This window comes from Stenella coeruleoalba (assembly GCF_951394435.1).
Source record: "Stenella coeruleoalba genome assembly, chromosome: 11".
NCBI classification, from domain to species: Eukaryota; Metazoa; Chordata; class Mammalia; order Artiodactyla; family Delphinidae; genus Stenella; species Stenella coeruleoalba.
This window is the reverse complement of record NC_137157.1, coordinates 50,553,313-50,572,967: the sequence shown is the minus strand read 5'-3', so window position 1 is coordinate 50,572,967 and position 19,655 is coordinate 50,553,313. Positions and strand designations below refer to the sequence as shown.

Below are 19,655 nucleotides of genomic sequence, written 5' to 3'. Positions count from 1 at the left end.
TTTACCTCTTCTCCCAGATCTTTTTCACATGCCGTCTTATGAGACAATGTACAGCATTTGATAAAAATCATCCTCTCACTAAGGACGCTTTTATCAGAAATGTTTATTGTCTCCGCTTTACCACCCATGTCCTGAAAGGTACTGCACGTTTGTTAAACAAGCAGAAGGAAGGAGAACTTTGCAGCTCAAGCCGGCTTGCAGAAATTCCAACAAATTCCAGAGCCATACGGAATCAGAAAAAGGAAAAGAGAAGGAGAAATTAGATTTATAGGAAGAGGAGGCCCTGCAAAAACATATATATTAGATTTTCTCTGCTTGGCCAAACCACCATTAAATGTTTGGTCAGTGTGGATTCAGTATTGAGATTGAGCAGTTAATGCCAAGCTTTGGTCATTGTCTTAAAATGCGCTTTAATAAATACAAGAAGAAGGAAATCCATTTGGAAAGGAAGTGAGTCGTCAGCTCTTGCAGCCCTTTCTCAGGCTCGAGTCTGCCCTCACGCTGCCTCTGGTACATGGCAGTGGCATCCTGGTTACACACAGCTGCCAACACCCGTCTGACTCTGCCCAAAGCCTGGCTCGACTTGCTCTGCGACTTCGGGTATACGACTTACTGTGCCTTGATTTTCTCACCTGTAAAATGGGAATAATAACAGCCAGTCCCTAAGAGCATCGGCTATGATGACCCATGTCTGCAGGATGCATTTTCTTTGTCCATTAAGAACAGATCCCCTGCACTTGATTTGCTGGTTTTTAAAACTGATGACTGGGATGCTGTCGGGAAAAATTTATCCATTTCTTTTTCCCTCTGATTGGTGAGTAAGCTCACACGGGCCTGACATTCTCTGGACGGCAGACAATTGAATTTGCTGAGCAGCCGCCATGATGTCAAGCCTTAAGTCAACAGTGGCTAATGACTGCTCTGGGAAAAAACAACACCTTGATTCCTCAATTACGGTTTAAGAAGCCCTGGGAACGAGGGGGCTTGCCAATCATCCGCATCCTCTTTTGAAGCCAGCATAATGTGCTGTGGAAACAGGTCACCTCTGAACTGTTTGTCTGAACAGCCCACACAGTGTAATGGTTGTGCCCTTTGTGTGTTCCAGGAGGAGACTGAAGAGACATCCTCACAAGAGTCTGCGGAAGAGGATTAGGGGGCGCCAGCATTCAATTTCTACCTCAGCAGCAGTTGGATCTTTTGAAGGGAGAAGACACTGCAGTGACCACTTACTCTCTGTCGCCATGGTCTTTCCACTTTCATCTGGGGTTAGGGGGCGGGGCGGGGCGGGGGAGGGCGGGGGTGGGGGGAGAAGTCACGTAACCTTAAAAAGGACTATATTAATCACCTTCTTTGTAATCCCTTCACGGTCCCAGGTTTAGTGAAAAACTGCTGTAAACACAGGGGACACAGTTTAACAATGCAACTTTTAATTACTGTTCTCTTTTTCCTTAACCTACTAATAGTTTGTGGATCTGATAAGCAGGAGTGGGTGGGTGAGAAGAACCTCTGAATCGGGTTTAGTCAATCACTGCACTGCATCCAAACCAGAAACGTGTCACCCGCGTGACGCTGGGCATTCCGAACGCTAGGAGAGGCGCGGTGGGAAACACTGACTGCCTCAGACACCACCCAACCCGCTCGCAGTAGTGAAGCTTCTGTTTAGAACACCAAAGATAGGACTAGATACTACTTCTCTCTTTTTCATATAACCTTGTAGACACTTACTTGATGATTTTTTTTTAATTTTTACTTTTATTTCTAAATGAGACGAAATGCTGATGTATCCTTTCATCCAGCTTAACAAACCAGAAAAGGTGATGTTCACTTTTCAAAAAGGGAAGTAAGCAAACTCAGATTGCCAACTCCTTTATTTATGGATGCCACCCATATCAGCAGGAGTAATAAATTTACTCACGGCCCTCATTTTTTTTTTTCAGGAACCCTCATCCGGGTAGAATCTACTTCCTACAGAGCCAAATGCCATTTAGCAATAAATCACACTTGTCAGCCTCAAAGCATTTTAAGGAACCTAGACAAGTAAAATCATCCTCTTTGTAATTTAATGAAAAGGTACAACAGAATAACGCATGATGAGCTCACCTGGATTATGAGGTGAGAGGGGCGAAATCCAAATTTCTTTTGCTATAGTTGATACTACAATTTAAAGAACAACGGCAACAAAAAAGCAGGCTCTCTCTCTCTCTCTCCATTGTGTATCAGTTTCTGTGAAAGACCTAAATACCACTTACCTCAAATGAAGCTTATGTGTTACTTCAAGTAACACGTTTTGACATAGGATGGTTGGCTGAGGTGCTTTACTTTGATTTCAGCTCACCATCTCTTCACTCAAACTGCACTTTTAGCCAGAGATGCAATACAACCCCACTGCTCAATACTACCTCTGAATATTACAGTTAATTTACAGTTTAGTACTTACTACATGCTGCTATACACAAGCAATGCAAGAAAAAGAAAAGTAATGGGTAGGTGATGCTAATCGCCTACAGTTCTTTGTGTACACTTAATTACAGTTGAAGAAGCAGTCTCCTTACTGTGTTTCAGCATGGCTATGTATTTTTCTATGGGATTTTTTTTTAATTAAGATTTTACAAATACTTGTTTCAGCTTCTCTGCTAGATTCTCCACATTAACTTGAATATTTTTTAACCAAGTCGCTCCTAGGTTCTTAAGGATATTTTTCCTCCTTACACTACACGTCACACAAAATCTGACTGTAATGTTTAAATATCACCCTCCAAGTTTGTACCTCACATGAATTGTTTAAGGAAATGGACTCATTGACTTGCAAAGACCTACCTCCAGACTTCAAAAGGAATGAACTTGTTACTTGCAGCATTCATTTTTGTCAATGTTTGAAATAGTTCAGACTGCAGCTAACCCTCCTCAAAACTATTTTTGTAAAAGGCTTTTGATAGAAAGGAACATGTTTTTACATACTTTTTTGCAAATAAATAAAATAAAGCCAACCTTCAAAGAAACTTGAAGCTTTGTAGGTGAGATGCAACAAGCTCAGCTTTTGCATGATGCAATCAAAAATATGTGTTTTGAAGATTAGTTGAATATGAGAAAATGCTTGACAGATATTTTCATGTATTTTACACAAATGTGATTTTTGTAATATGTCTCAACCAGATTTATTTTGAACGCTTCTTATGTAGAGTTTTTATTCCTTTCTCTCCTAGTGAGTGTGCTGACTTTTTAACATGGTATTATCAACTGGGCCAAGAGGTAGCTTCTCATGACGGCTTGTGTCAGTCTGGCTTTTAGTACTGATGCCAAATGAAACTCAAAACCATCTCTCTTCCAGCCGCTTCAGGGAGGTAGTTTCAAAGGCCACATACCTCTCTGAGACTGGCAGATTGCTCACTGTTGTGAATCACCAAAGGAGCTATGGAGAGAATTAAAACTCAACATTACTGTTAACTGTGCATTAAATAAGCAACTAAACAGTGGCTCATAAGAAGCCCCGTTCCGTATCTTGGGTTGGGCCTTTTGAAACCTCACTGGCCAGCTCAAAACTAAAGCAGTTGCTCGTGTTGGCCAAACTCGGAGCACCCGGCAGTTTCCATCTCTGATGAAATTACTCTCTTATTTCCTATACGTTGTACAATCAAAACACACTACTACCTCTTAAGCCCCAGTATACCTCATTTTTCATACTGAAAAAAGCTTGTGGCCGATGGAACAGTAAGAACATCATAAAATTTTTATATATATAGTTTATTTTTGTGGGAGATAAATTTTATAGGACTGTTCTTTGCTGTTGTTGGTCTCAGGCTAAGTAAGACTGGACATTTAACTTTTCTACCATTTCTGCAAGTTAGGTATGTGTGCAGGAGAAAAGTATCAAGACGTTGAACTGCAGTTGACTTTCTCCCTGTTTCTTTGAGCGTCTTCTAACTTTGTTCTTCATGTAGAGTTGCTGTCTATGATTGTACTTTGAATCGCTTGCTTGTTGAAAGTATTTCTCTAGTGGATTATCACTGTCTGTTCTGCACAATAAACATAACAGCCTCTGTGATCCCCATGTGTTTTGATTCCTACTCTTTGTCATGACTCCATTAAATGAGTAATAAAGTTTGGTCAAAACAGGTCAAGGAGAGAGACATTCACAAGTCGTTTTGTTGTGTGCACCCACACCTCTACACACACGAACATGAAGTTTTAAAGTGCAGAAGGCCCTCTGCGGGTTCCGAATCCGTGGATTCGACCAACCACGGATTCCCTAGAGCCGACTGTACTGAGTCATTTCATATAAGGGACTTGAGCATCCTTGGGTTTTTGTATTGGCAGGGGCTCCTGGAACCAATGCCCCGTGGATTCTGAGCGAAGGCTGTATCATACTTCTTAAATCAACTGCCCTAAATTCACCTTTCGTAGCCTGACATTTAACGCTACAAAGATGACCTTAAAGAAATGTAAAGGAAGAATGGTCTACAGTTTAAAACTAGAGAATTTCCATTGAAGGCCTGCATCTACAAAGTTTGTAATGGGAGTAACTGATATGTCAGTTATCTTTGACTTAATATCTGTAGAGGTCCAACCGTTTGGTGAAAAGAATAAGAAATGAAAGTCACAAAGTGTCTACTGAATAGGAATCTTTTTACTCTGTAAAACCTATAAGCAGAGTCAGAATCATTCCACCAAGTTCAAGATCATCTTTATAACTCTGCTGGTGGTTAGGAGTAGATCCAGGATTTTTTAAAGCCAAATCCTCTGGGTTGTGCTGCCACCACTGTCACTAAAACTCTCTGTGTTTAGTTCTTAGGAAGCGCTTGTTCGTTTTAAGAAATCTCCTGTCAGGAAATTTATTGTCAAATTTACTACTTCATTCCTTCATTTATTTATTTTCACAGCCTATATTTTGTGAGTGCCTACTTTATGCTTTAAGTCCCAGACCAAGAGGGCTTTCAAAATATTATCTCCTTGGAAAAAAAGTATGCAGGTGCAAAAATACAGGCAGCATGCAAAAAGAACCGAGTAAACCATTGAGACAACAAGTTGTAAGAATTTAGAGGAGGGAAATCTGTTTCCTGCTGGGGTGGATCATTAGTTCAGTCTAATAACAGACAGGCCAAATGTATTTAATGTAACCCATATTTGGTCTCTTCATTTTCATTAATATAGAAAAGCACATGAGAAGAAATTACTTCTTGAAAACAAAGAAACCAAGAGAGAATCTTTGGCTTGAAAAAGAAAGACTAAGAAAGGACATACTATGTCCAGAATAGGATAAGTAGATAAATGGGATAAAAGAACTTCCCGTATTTTAGAGTTAATGCTCATTAAATGATCTCTGAGTAAGCTTTTCTTTCCTTTTCTTCTTAGAAAAGTTAAAGCGTTGCTTTCAAACAGTAAGTAGTACACTTGTGAAAGTTATTAAGAAATCTCTTAAGTTTAAACCTAAGTTCAAGGAGGGTGTCCAAATGCATTCAAATATCAGAGGAGCCTCTAATATGTACTGGATATCATTTGGGGCAATAAAGGGAAATGAGACTTCCTACCTACAGAGAGTCAAAACTTCTCCTGAGGGAGCTGAACTCAAGAGAGAGTTCTGTAAATAGAACCTTATTGAGTTACCCTGAAAGTGGCTCGATGCATCTTGAACTCTCTGCCAATATCAGAGGCAAATCGCAGATCCTCTCACACAAGGGCTGTAGCGCCGTCATCAGAGAAGGATCCTGGGGCTGCAGGGACACCGAGTCTCAGCCAGTGTAGCATTTCATAAGCGGGGGCCGGCGGTGGAGGGGAATGTTCTAACAGGGCTAGGGGTGCTCGACTCTGGTGAATTCAGGGATGGTAAGTGGTTTAGGTGTCTGGGCAGCAATAAAAACAGTACTACAGAATGAATAACAATCTAGTCAGTGGGACGTGATGCAAGCTGAGATTAGAGACCAGTGAATGAAACTTCAGAAAAGGGAAACAAGAAGCCCAAGAGAGGGGACCAGGGCAGCATGGATGCACTTCTTATCAAGTTTTATTTACATAAGATTAATGTTTTATTGAACAAGTAATGCTTCAAGTTAGGCAAGGTCATCCTTGAGCAATTGCTCTTCAGCTCTAAGAAATCTGGCCTAAAAGAGGAAGAGAAGTTGAAAAGAATAAAAATTACTTGTGAAATAGGGAATGCAGATAGATAACGACCAGAGTCAGAAGGCAACAACAGAGGTCTACACCCACAGTCTGAGCTTAGCCATCTGTAAAACTTGGCCATCTGATCTCTTCCTCAAGGAGGTGTGAAGTAGCTGCAGAACGACCCTCTGCCCCCCGCTTCCTCCTCTGCGTTCGGGACTCCATCCACGCTGAGGCAGCCATGCCTCCGTCCTACTCTCATACCCAGTCCCGGTAGAGCCTATGGGAAAGGCCTCATGTCAGTGAGCAGCACCCCACTTTGTGTCCACTTTATAATACTTGGGTTCTTGTCTCCCGCCTCTGAGCCTGATTCACAACCTTAATACCCGCCTCTACCCTCATTCATCCAGGGGTCGTCCCTGCCTCACTCCTACCAGCCTTCCAGGACCCTAATCCTACCCCTGTACTTGATCCAACCCCTTGTGATCTGTTAGTCCCATCTCCCCTTCTCTCATCTGATTATTTTCTCACTTGCGATTCCACCTGTTTTGCGGCTGCCCTAATCCTAGATTAAGCAGACATTCTTGGAAACATGGAGTAACAACATTTGAAAATGCTTCACTGCCAGAACCTCGATGTGGAGGGCGGGTGGTGGAGGGAGGGCGGGGTACCTACCTAGGAAGAAACTTGCTGCAGGAGAAAAAATAGAAGATGCAGATCTAGCCCTAGTGGTCTGCTTCCTCTGAGAAGCCAGAGAGGCAGGAGGAAAGAGGAGTCCTGTAACTCCCGGCCACAACTTCTCCCTGAATATTTGAGATCCCAGGAGCTCTACTGACCTCCCAAGCCATGTCACTGACTGGCGTTTGCTGGTTCTGCAGGCCATGTCAGCTATGTCACAGAGGAATCTAAGGAAGAGAGTTGCCATTTAAGTGGCATCACTCCAAAAGATGCAGGTCGTTCAACCCCCTTGCAAAGGTGGTGATGACCAGGGACACGGGACAAGACATCCCGTTGCCCCATATGGTGCAAAAGGTGTGGACTCTGGAACTAGACTGCCTGGGTTTGAATCCTGGCTCTCCCACTAACTCGCAAGTCACATAACTATTCTGGGATCGTTTTCTTTTTCATCTTTAAATAGAAATAATAACAGCATCTATCTACAATCGTTGTTGCGGGAGTTCCCTGGCAGTCCGGTGGTTAGGACTGCCGTGGCCCCGGGGTTCAACCCCTGGCCGGGGAACTGAGATCCTGCTACAAGGTGCATAGCGCGGCCAAAAAAAAAAAAAAAAAAAAAAAAAGGCGTTGTTGTGAGGATTAAAGAAATCAATATAGCTGAAATGCTGAAAAGCATTCAGCATATAGAAGGTGCTATACAGGGTTGGTTGTTATTTCTGTTATCTGGACTCCGGCTGCAGGGTGGGCTTAAAGCTAGCATGTTTTCCTCTAGTTTCTACCATTATTTGATCTTTGCACACAGGGATATCCACAGACGTGGTCCAAAAGGTATCAAGGTTTTCAAACCCGATTTTGGTTGTACATTCCATGCATGGAAATCATTAATATAGGTACAGACTCCTTTTTCCCACTGTGGTTTGCATTGTGTTTGATCTCAATGGATTTGGTTACTAAAAGGAATCACCCCTGAAAAATCAGCAAAATGCACATCACCTCCATTACAGCAATGGTCTTAGGGGTCCCTGATGCCCCACAGCTTCATTTGCTTGTGGGGTCTCTTCCTTTCTGCCATTCAGTCCAGCCCTCAGCCCCGGCCGCTCCAGGCTCCTGACTTTGTTCTTGGTTCAATGTATCACAGTGTTGGAGAAGGGGGGTTTCTCGGGGGTCTTCCTCCTCCCAGATCCTAGCACCTAACTCCAGTTCTCCCTCCAAATTCCAGCCTCCAGCTCTAGCCCCCCGGCCTAACGAGGCTAAGCTAAATGCACTTCTACCGCCAGTCTTTGCCCCTCACCTTCTCATTAGCATTCTTCAGGCCACCTGATAGTTCTCTTCTGCCCAGTCCTCTTCCACTGAACTCTGCACCCCCTTTAGATTTCCCTTTGGTCACCTAAGGATACTAGTCTCCTTGGACCAGTCAGGAATAAGTGACTGCTTATTCCAGAAGAGAAAAAGAGAGGAAACAAGGAGATTCTCCCGTGTGCAATTTCCCCTGGTGACTGAACTGGTGGTGTGGAGAAGAGCCAGCCCCGTGTAAAACATGAAATGGGGGCTTCCCTGGTGGCGCAGTGGTTGAGAGTCCGCCTGCCGATGCAGGGGACGCGGGTTCGTGTCCCGGTCCAGGAAGATCCCACGTGCCGCGGAGCGGCTGGGCCCGTGGGCCATGGCCGCTGAGCCTGCGCGTCCAGAGCCTGCGCTCCGCAGCGGGAGAGGCCACAACAGTGAGAGGCCCGCGTACCGCAAACAAACAAACAAACAAGAAAAAAAAAGAAAGCATGAAATGGCTGATGGCCCAAAGAAAAATCCAAACGCACTTGCAGAAGGGAAAACAAACCCAGGAGAGGGGGAAAAGCAGCTGCTTTTTACAGTGGTCCAGCCAGTGGGGCCCACTGCATAACCAGAAAGTGAGGTGAGGTCAATGTGAGCAAGGGTCCCTAAAAACATGAATGGAAGAGTGATACCCTAAGAGTTGCCAAGCGGGCAGTGGACTTTGCCGGAAGGAGCAAGAAAGGGACCTTGTTTTAAGGCAAGATGTTGCTATTTCTGACCATGGTACAATTTGGCCTATCTTGACTGGAACAAATAATGACAATTCTTTTAGCATCTTCATTTTTCGCTTACAAAGCACTTTCACAAATTTCGTTTCTTCTCATCTTCATTTCGTCATCTTCATCTTCAGCACCATGCTGGGTGACATAGCAGGTATTATTATTATTGTTATATTTACTTTAAAAATAGGTTAACTGAGGCTCGGAAACCGTTAGTGACTGGCTTGGGAGGCAGAGCTGGTAAGTGGCAGAGCCGTAAGTCCCTGACTCTGGTTCCACACTCTGTTCTCTAGACTATTGTACAACCGTAGACTATCCTATCAGTCACTGCTCAGGATACACTTTCCTTCGGGTGCACATCCCTAACATATTTAATTCTAGCTTCCCAGGCTCAAATTCATTTTGGCAAAGCTGGTTTTCCAGAAGACCACCATCATGACGGCACACCCAGTCTTGGAGTCTTTGCCCCACATCAACTGGAATTCTTCCATGGCACTGCAGAGCATCTGAACCTGGCTATTCATCCCATTCATCAACCCAAGAATATAGTTCCAGAGTCTACATATATGAACTCTTACAGATTTAAGGGATTATCTAAACTGTAGCAAGCAAGACCGTTAAGACCCAGGACATTCTGCGGGGCTGCCAGAGTTTAAGGTCCCATTCCTTTATCTTTGGTCAGCAAATCTGTAGACTCAGAGAAGTTCCCTGTGGCCTTGTACTCTTAAATCAGGCACTTGGCAGGCTGATATATGGTCACTATCACAATGGGATCCATTTGGCCATAAAACAATTACATTCAGCCTAATCCCCAGCCAATTTAATACTGTCATGGAAAATAAAACCTGCTCTTCAACCAGCTAACGAAAATGTGAAACTTTCACAAACCCATGGGTCTATTGCACTGCCTGTCCAACTATTGCTGAGGTCACCTTTCCAATACTAAGAAATTCAAAGACCTCTTTTTGTTTTGTTTTGTTTCAGATGTTTTTCTATTTTATTATTTTGTTTTAATAGATCTTTATTGGGTATAATTGCTTCACAGTACTGTGTTAGTTTCTGTTGCACAACAAAGCGAATCAGCATATGCATACACACGTCCCCATATCCGCTCCCTCTTGCGTCTCCCTCCCGCCCTCCCTATCCCACCCCTCTAGGTCATCGCACAGCACCGAGCTGATCTCCCTGTGCTATGCGGCTGCTTCCCACCAGCCAGCTATTTTACATTCAGTAGTGCATATATGGCAATGCTACTCTCACTTCGCCCCAGCTTCGCCCTCACACCCCACGTCCTCAAGTCACCTCTTGACTGTGATTGCTTTCTCTCCAACTCTGTTGCCACTTCTACACCATCCCCTCTTTAAGCCCTGGCTGTGTAGTCTCACCCGCCCCCCTCAATTCTTTCTCCACCCTCAGCAAGTGGGATCTTTCTAAAAACACAAATCTGATCACAGGCCGAATGTCTGCAAATAAATTTCAAAGTCTTTCCAGTGGCCCGAAGCGAGTGGCATGGTCTGGCTCTTATTCCTCTTCCAGCCTGAGCAGTCACTGGCCTTCCCCACTGTTCCCCAACAACGTTGAGCCCCTTTGCACAGGCTGCAGTACCCTCTGCCTGGAATTCCTTCTCTTCTCCCAGTCTCTCTTCCGCCCTAGCAAGCCTCCTCCAGTTCTTCAGTATTACTCTAGGGGACCTTCTCTGCCTTTCTCCCTGCCCACATCCTGCACACAGTCAGGTCCTCTGTATATTCTCTTGGAACGCTCTGGACTTCTCCCTGGTAGCAATTCCTGCAGTTGTCACAAAGCTTTGTGTAACATGCCCCCGGGGGATGATGAGGGAAGATCCGTCTTACCACCTCTGCCTCCCTAGCACCTGGCACAGCAGCTGGCCACAGAAGGCCTTCCCAAAATGCGTGCGCAAATGAATGAATCAACCGCGCCGCATCTCCACGGGGTTATCTGCTCAGGGAGCAGAGCTGAGACCGAGCAGATAGCCCAGTGGAGACCGGCAGCCTCTCATAGGCCTTTTCCAAGGTCTCTCCTGTACTCTGGACCCCCGCTGACCTTCATTCAGACCTCACTTTTCCTCCCCTGTGCAGGATTCTGCACCCCAAACCTCTCCCCTTTGTCTCCCCATCACCCCCTCAACACATCCAATGTAATCTCTCCTTGACTCCATTACTGTCAGTTCAGCTTTCGGCCAGCATGTTCATTTTTAAAAATAAACAACCGGTAGGCAAATGAACGAACAACAGATGCTACCCAGACAAACACGTAGCACGGTGTCTGAGATACAGTATGGACTTGAAGCTGATAGTGGTTGCTTTAAACGGCTTGGTCTCTATTTTACTTTCCTCTGCCACAGCACTCCGATTTTTATTTGCTTTTTAATTTTTTGGAGGAAGTTCCTCTCCCTCACTCTCAGCCTATGAGATTCCCCTGGTGGCAGTGGAGAGCATGTGACTTAAGCTAGGCCAGTTGATCTATTCTGACCCCCTGATAGGTTCAGGCACATGACCCAAGGCAAACCCGTGAGATTTCATGTCACCACTTTTCCGGGACTAACTAGGAGAATGAGCCTTTCTCACTCTGGTGGAATGAAAGCTGGTAGGATGCATGCCTGCAACTTCTGAGGGGAGGGTGGTGAAGAGGAAGGCGTGTTGCCACAGCAACGAGATGAGCTTGCCTGAGGATGAAGCCCACACAGACAGGAGGCAAGATTTGGAGACAGTCCAAGTGTGGAAGACATTATTTGAGCCTATCGTGCCCAGAGGCTAATAACGTTTCTTCTTTCCTTGAAGTATGTCAGATTTGGGTTTTTCTCACTTTCACCCGGAAGAATCCTGACTATGCCGTAAATTAAAGAGCGAAGAAATGAATGAACACAGTGAGAGTCAGCAGAAGTGACCTTCAGAAGGCCTTGATTCTAGTGGTTCTACCACCCTCAGAGTGTAAAACCTTGGACAAAATTCTGAATTTCAGTTTCCTTATCTACAGGCTTAGGAAGGTGGTTGGATCAGATCTTTAATATTCCTTCTAGGTTTAAAATTCTAGGATTCTGTGATACCAAGATGCCCACAAAACCTAAACACAAAGGAATCAGTTCCAAGTGATGAGAATTTAGAATAAGGAAAGAGTAACGGATGGGGGGAACCCTTCCTGGCTCTCCCATAGCTCACGTGTACATGGCTTCCTATTATATTTCCAGGTTAGAGAAACAAGGAACTTCCTGGACTGATAACAGAAGCTACTGGAGTCTGAAACCAACAGATGGCAAAATAGCAACCTCATAGTCAGCAGTGGAGTTTCACGAGAGAGCTTGTCTATTTCACAACCACTGCAGTTATATGTGTATATATATATGTAACACATATACATACATGTATGTATGTATAAAATATATATATATTTATATATTTAACTTAATATAATTTAAGTTAAATAAATTTAACTTAATTTAATATTTATATTTTAATTTATATATTAATATATTTATATATATATACTTAACTTTAAATATGTGTGGGAGATATGTCCTTCCTCAAATTTAAGATAACATAAAAAGTAATTCATAATTAAGCATAAATAATAATAATAACAATATACAATGGCAACTAGGGTCTAGTAAACAAAGTAGAGCTAGTGAAGAAAGTAACTGAAACATCACATATTATCACCCATAGATGAATGAGAGATAATGTGACTATTATTCTGGTAATAGATTTGGGACCAACACTGTTTCAACTTGTAACTAAATATGTCTCTGGAACACCATTCAGGTCAATGATACACTCTGTTTAACCAAAGTACTTTTCTTACAAAAGAAAAAACTGCCGAATGAAAAGAGACAATGGGCCAGAGTCTGATCTCACATAAATCAATGAAAAATTTCCCACAATTATTATTAATAGCATCCTGATGTATCCATTTTCCCTCAGAGTTACATAAACTGAAAATCTAGCATCACAGATAAAACACATAAGCCATCAAAGTAGAATAATTTTGTTCTTCTATTTTTCTCTTTGATTTGCTATTTCTTCGCCTGTCACATACTTGAACTAAAAAGTGAAATCTTGCCCAATTTCCCAATAATCACAGAACGACCTTAAACAATCATCTTTCAACTAGCCTTAGATTAAAATTTTAAAATCACCTTTAAAGTTCTCTTTCAACTTTTTCCTGTCATTTGGAAGGGCATTCAGCGCATATTAGCTCTGGTCAAATGAAGAGCAGCAGTAGAAAAGGCATGAAGTAACTACGATGCTTCTCTCATGCCAGCTGAGGGGATGGAGGGATTGGTGGCGGAGGGGACTGTATTGGAAACTTTTTTGCTTCACATAATTCAGAAGCTGATCTCATGAGTGATAAGTTCAATTTTCAGTGTGGTCTTTGTTAACTATTATTCAAAGGCTCTGAAGAAACAGGAATATATAACAACTTTCCCTCACCTATTTTTCAAGCCATAAATAAGAGGCTAGGTTACAGCATGTGGCACAAACCATTTTGAAAGCATTTTACTTTCTTCTTTCATGGGGCTATAAAATTATATGGTGCATTCTCAACTTCGGAAATTGCTGGAGGAAAAGAGCTTAGGAAATATTTATTTCCTACAGAACACAGGAAGTATGCACAGCCTTCTCGTTATCTCTTTTTCCCTTAACTTCTGGATTTAGGCCAAGATTATTTAACTCATTAGCCTTTCACTCAGAAATTGTTAAGCATAGCTGTCCAGTTGTTTTGGTTGTTATTTTTCATACATACTCAGTATGTGAAACTAAAGTGGAACTGTACACAGTGACAGTGGCTTTCATTCATTCATTCATTCATTCATTCAAATGGTTACTGAGCACCTACTACATACCAGGGCACCACACCGTGTGCTGGAGGTAGCAAGGCGAAGAGTTCAGTCTCTGTGCCCAGGGATCATGAGGTCCAGCACAGGAGACTGAAAATAAATGGCAGCAACAAGTCAGTCTATGAAGTCAATGTCAGAGGGATACTCTGGGAGCTGCAGGATCCACATTCAGGTGGGGTCATTGTCGAGAAAGGCTTCTCCAGGGGCACATCTCAGCTGAAGCCTGAGAAATGAGGAGGAGTTTAGTCAAGCAAAAAGGAAAGGGAAGAAGGGGCTGCTCCCAACAGATCCAGAGCACAGTCTAAACCCCAGAAGCGTCCAAACGACAGAACTGTGCTAAAAGGATTTTTGTTAACAGCTATCAATGTTTCAATTTCACCTCTGCAATGATGGAAGAATGATTTGCCGCGGTGACGGCACCATGTGTTCCTGAACCAGTGATGGATGGCGTCACAGCAGAATATCCGGGCACAGACAGGAGGAAGCAGATCAGAGCTGAGGCCCAAAAATGACTCTGTCAGAAGCCATTTCATGTTGTGAAAATCCCATAAATTTCCTGAAACAAAGGTCAATTACACTTCAGATGAACCGACTGAAAGAGAAATGTGGAAAGAAGGGTGGTGGGAAAGCAAGCAGATGACACAGACAGATGTCTCCAAAAGAGCTTACGCACAATTTTTCCTTCAGTTTCTATAGTTCCTGTTGACAGGTGCTTTTGCAGTTCTATGAGGATTTCCTAATAAATAAAAACTTTAAAAAATATGGCATGATGCTTTGTTTCTTGCATTTTAAGGAGAGGAAGAGGCATATCAAATTCATATCTTTGTTATGAAGATTGAGAAGCAGAATTTATTCGATTGAGTTTAAGCTTACTAAATATTTACATTTGGGGATTGAGCGAGTTTTTTTTTTCTATTTTTAAGTTAAATCCAGATGTTTTCAATCCATGTAAAATGACAACAGATATGTAATACATTCCTCAAGAATCCATATAAAGCTTAGCACAATGCCTAGCATGTAATAAGTGCTCAATAAATGTTAGCTATTATTATTGTTGATATATATTTACAGAAAATAAATACAAAATGTTTTCTAAGACATATACACTCTTAAAAAAAAACAGTGCACGGCTTCCCTGGTAGCGCAGTGGTTGAGAGTCCGCCTGCCGATGCAGGGGACACAGGTTCGTGTCCCGGTCCGGGAAGATCCCACATGCTGCGGAGCGGCTGGGCCCGTGAGCCATGACCGCTGAGCCCGCGCGTCCAGAGCCTGTGCTCCGCAATGGGAGAGGCCACAACAGTGACAGGCCCGCGTACGGCAAAAAAAACCCAAAAAACAAAACAAACAAACAAAAAAGTACAGTCACATGGTGAAAAAAGCAAATAGTTTGCAATAACTTACGATGAAAATCAACAGCGACTTGCCCCCTCCCACTCCTACTCTCCCATCTTATTCCTCAGATGCAGTTAAGTGCCTTTGACTGTTTTAGTAATTGCTTCAGGGGGTTGTCTCATATTTCTAAATTATAGGCCTATATATCATTTTATTGAGAAACCAGTTTGAGGCGTTATCAACTGAATTCTTTCCACAGCAGATGAGGGTTTAGATCTCTTGAGTCATTCTATTATTCATTCAGTCAACAAATAATTATTGAACACCGACTGTACCAAGCACTGAGTAGGCGCTGAGGATGCCCCAGTGAATAAAACTGACCGAATGCCTTACCTGCAGGGAGCTTACATTCTAATGGGAAGAGAGACATTAAACAAACAAGTAAAATACATTGTATGCCAGGTGGTTATAAGTTGAAAAGAGAACAATTAAGTAAGGAGGGGCTAGGTGGAGGGACTACAGTTTTAATGGGCTAGTCTGGGAATGCTTCACTGAGAAGTTGATTATTTGACTCTAATCTTGGGAAATTTTCTTATGTTGTTCCTTTGATAATTTATTCACCTTTGTTTTCTCTATTCTATCTTCTGGATGCCCTGTTGATCAGATAGGGCTGGTTTAATCCTCTACACTGCTTGGATATTTTAAATATATATTTTTAAATTTCTCTCTGTTTTGTTTTCTGGGGATTTTCTTGATTTTATCTTTTCAACTCTTCATACCACAGGTATATGGAGGTCTTCTTTTTTTCTTTCTTTTTTTTTTTTTAAGACACTTGAGGTCTCCTGGGAAGTCACCTCTGACTTCTAGGCTCAGGAGAGAAAGCAAATTGATGACATTTTATGCCCAGAGAAATGGATGGCAGTCCACTGACCCATGTAATCACCCGGATTTCAGCCCTAAGCCTAAATACCACCCACTACTCTACTTGGACTTCCAGAATCCTAAGTCTTTCTGGGATTCCTCTGGGCAAATCTGATTTCTCTTGTCTCTGTCTTCCTCTGTGTGCAGTGGAAGAGGCAGCTTCTTCTGCTCTGCAAAATTTGCTGAATCTGTATTCCAGAAATATGTGGAAATCTCTTATTTTTTAATGATTCCAATCACATTCTTTGTGTACTCATGGATTTATCGCTTTTACATGCCTTTACTATGATTCTGATGGAATCTAGGGAAGAAGAGAAAATTAATGTATTGTGTAACCTGCTGTCTATAACTGAATATCCATATACAATTTTTAAAAGCATTTATTGATTGCTAATTTCCATCATATATGCATACACTTATGTACATTTTCCATATATTTATCCAAAATATATATTAATATATGTGTCTATACACACAAATGTATGTATATATCTGTATGTATTTGTGTGTGTGCGTGTGTGTGTGTTAATCTTTTTTCCATCGTTCCACTCTTTTGGAGTTAAGATGTGTAAACTCAAGAAAGATCATCAATCTCAAAGACATAAAGTCCTATACATTATGTTTCAAGGTGAACAAGCATAGCATATTTTAGGGCCTGTAAGAATGGCTAGAGTGTAGGTTTGTTTTAGGAAGAGGGAAATGATCACACAAGACTCTGGAGAGAAATTTTTTAAAACAGAGCCAGATCCTGAAGGACCGTGTAAACAAAGTTAAGAAGTTTGAAGTTTATTCTATGATCTATAGGGAACCACTGAATGAGTTGAGCAGAGAATGATGTAATCAGATTTATACGTTAGAAAAATCACTGGCTACAGCAGAAAGAATTAAGTAGGGTGCAAAGTGGAGATGGGGATCTGCTCTCAGGTGATTGCAATGATGGAAGCAAGCAATAAAGGTGGTCTGAACAGAGGCAGCAGCAGCAGAGATGGAAAGAACTGAAGCAATTTGAGACATATTTGGGAAGCAGAGTTGATGACTCTCGGTGTTTGTTAGAAATAGGAGTGGAAATGGGAAGAGGAGTCCGGGAAAATTGCCAGTTCTGACCTAGGCAGTGGGTGCTGGTGCCATTCACTAAGATAGGAAGCTTAGACACACAGAGCAGCAGCTTAAGAAGAAGCCGGTGGGGGAGAGAGAAGAGGCTAGGATCCAGAAGCCAGCCGTATCCCCCGAGGAAGCCCACAGTCATCCACATGCAGGGAGGTACCATCTCACCTGAATGCAGACTGAAGCACTGATTGATATATCCCGCCAGACACTCACCAGAGATGGTGATTTGGGGACCAAAGTGAGAACGGGACTGTTTATTACTTCAGAGTCCGCAGAAAAGACACCACAATTTCCAGAATTTATCCCCAGGGACAGAGGAAGTCTACTCCCACTGAAAAATTTTTAAATTGTGTTTTTGTGGCAGGCCATGCATCGTGGATTCAACATGCTAATTACAGCTACATGAAAGTGTACTCTCCAAATCGAAGATACACGTTCTATTCAAGCACACATACAACACTTATCCAAATCGATCCCATACCAGTCACAAAGACAGCACGAAATTTTTCAAAAATCTGATGTCATAGAATACATTTTAACCACATTATCACTAGGTTAGACAACAACAGCAATATAGAAAAGGGGGAATACCACATTTTGATTAAAAGCACCTCCAAACAATTCATGAGTTAAAAAGGAAATGATAACGGAAATTACGAAATATCTAGACCTGAACAACCATCAAAGTATTACATATCAGAACGTATGGGGAACAGTTAAAGTGGTTCTTAGGTATAAGTTTGTAGCCTCAAATATTTCTTTAAAAGAGAATTGAAATGAATAAGCATTCACTTCAAGAAAGTGCATTAACTCACTCAAAAAAATTTAGACACCAAAGTCTCATCTTTTTTAATACAAGACATTATTGGGTATATTTTACCATAATAAAAAACGGGGGGAAGGGGAACATTATTGGGTAAATAAACAAACACCTATTGGTCCAAGTAAAATTTATATCAGCCAAGTAATAAAAATGCTGATTTCATTCAATCTGCCTTATTTGCTTTTTTACATCTATATTGATCAAAAACTTCAATGGGTTAGTAGGCATTTGGCTTTTTCATATGTATTAGTATATATAATATCTATATGTACATGCAATATGATTCTCCGTATGTGTATATCATAGTCCAACTCGGACATTTTGCCTCTAAATAGAAAACAGCTCTGAGAGAAGTAAGATGAAGGAATAAATAAGGACACGGGCCCAGGGTCAGAGAGCACTGAATTCTGTCTCCACCTTAATCTTGCATCATCTGGGTGACTTTGGCACATCTACGTAACCTCCGAAAACTTCAATTTCCTTCTGTGTAGATTAGAGTTGCTGTGACACCGGTACCAGCCACAAATGATTGTTACAGGTTACTGAATACACAGTGCCGGTATGGTCAGGGCAGGGGGGTGGGGAGGCACTTGTGGGTGTTTTTGTTTGTTTGTTTGTTTACCATTCTAACAAGTATTAAGTGACATTATGTTTTACTAAGAGACTGCTATAAACTGAAGGTTTGTATCCTGCAAAATTCATCTGTTGAAAATACTAACTCACAATGTGATGATCTTTGGAGTTGGGGCCCTTGGGGGTGATTACGAAGGTGTAGCCCTCGTGAATGGACTAGTGCCGTTATAAAACAGACCTTAGAGAGACACTTCACCCCTTCCTGGAAGCTCATAGCGAGATGGCCGTTTATGAACCAGGAAGCGAGTTCTCGTCAGACACTACGAATCTGCCAGCACCTTGATCTTGGATTTCCCGACCTCCATAATTGTAAGAAATACATTTCTGTTGTTTACAAGCTACCCAGTCTATGGTATTATGTTATAGCAGGCCAAATGCGCTAAGACAGAGACATTCGTTATGATAACAGCCCAAGGACCCCTATTCTAGTTGACAAGGGAATAAATATAAACAAGTCCCTAATCAATGACTTCACTAGTTGTTTTTCTTTCTTATCCAACTGGGTGAATTGCTGAAATATAGGTATGGGTGCACAAATATACACAGACACACAAGCAAGTCTCGCCACTTTTGTCAAGCGCACCCTTTTGGACTATCACGGGAGACTTTCTTCTAGGACTTGAGGAGTAGCGTGTACCCTTTTACACTTTTCCAAAGAGGAATAAGCAAGACTTGTAAGGTTTGGTCGGCAGAATAATGACTCCCAAAGATGCCCATGTCCTAATCTACTGAACCTGTGAATTTGTGACAATACATTTCATGGCAAGGGGGATTTAATGCTGCAGATGGAAGTAAAGCGGCTGATCAGCAGGTCCTGAGATGAGGACGGCATCCTTGGTTATCCCAGTGAGCCCAATGGAATCACAAGGCATCTTTAGAAATAAAAGAGGGAGAGAGGAGACTCAGAGTCAGAGGGACGCAGCAAGAGAAAAACTCCACCTGTCATTTGCTGGCTTTGAAGATGGAAGCAGGTCACATACCAAGGAATGTGGGCAGCCTCTAGAAGTCAGAAAAAAGCCAGGGAACAGATTTTCCCGTAAGCCTTCAGAAGGAACGCAGCCTTGCCAGTGCCTTAATTTTAGTGAGACCAATTTTGGACTTCTGACCTCCAGAAGCTGAAGAGAATAAATCTGTATTGTTTTAAGCCACTGAGTTTGAGATAATTTGTTACAGT

At 42.2% G+C, this 19,655-nt stretch overlaps 1 protein-coding gene across 1 annotated transcript in view; it reads left to right on the top strand.

Annotated features, from left to right (window-relative positions):
• The window catches only part of HMGA2 (high mobility group AT-hook 2), a 136,888-nt gene extending 135,660 nt beyond the window's left edge, over window positions 1-1,228 (top strand). The window contains exon 6 of the mRNA XM_079937468.1: window positions 1,106-1,228. Within this exon, the coding sequence (XP_079793594.1) occupies window positions 1,106-1,153 (48 nt within the window). The 3' untranslated portion in view covers window positions 1,154-1,228. The remainder of the gene's footprint in view (window positions 1-1,105) is intronic.
• The last annotated feature ends 18,427 nt before the right edge of the window (window positions 1,229-19,655 follow it).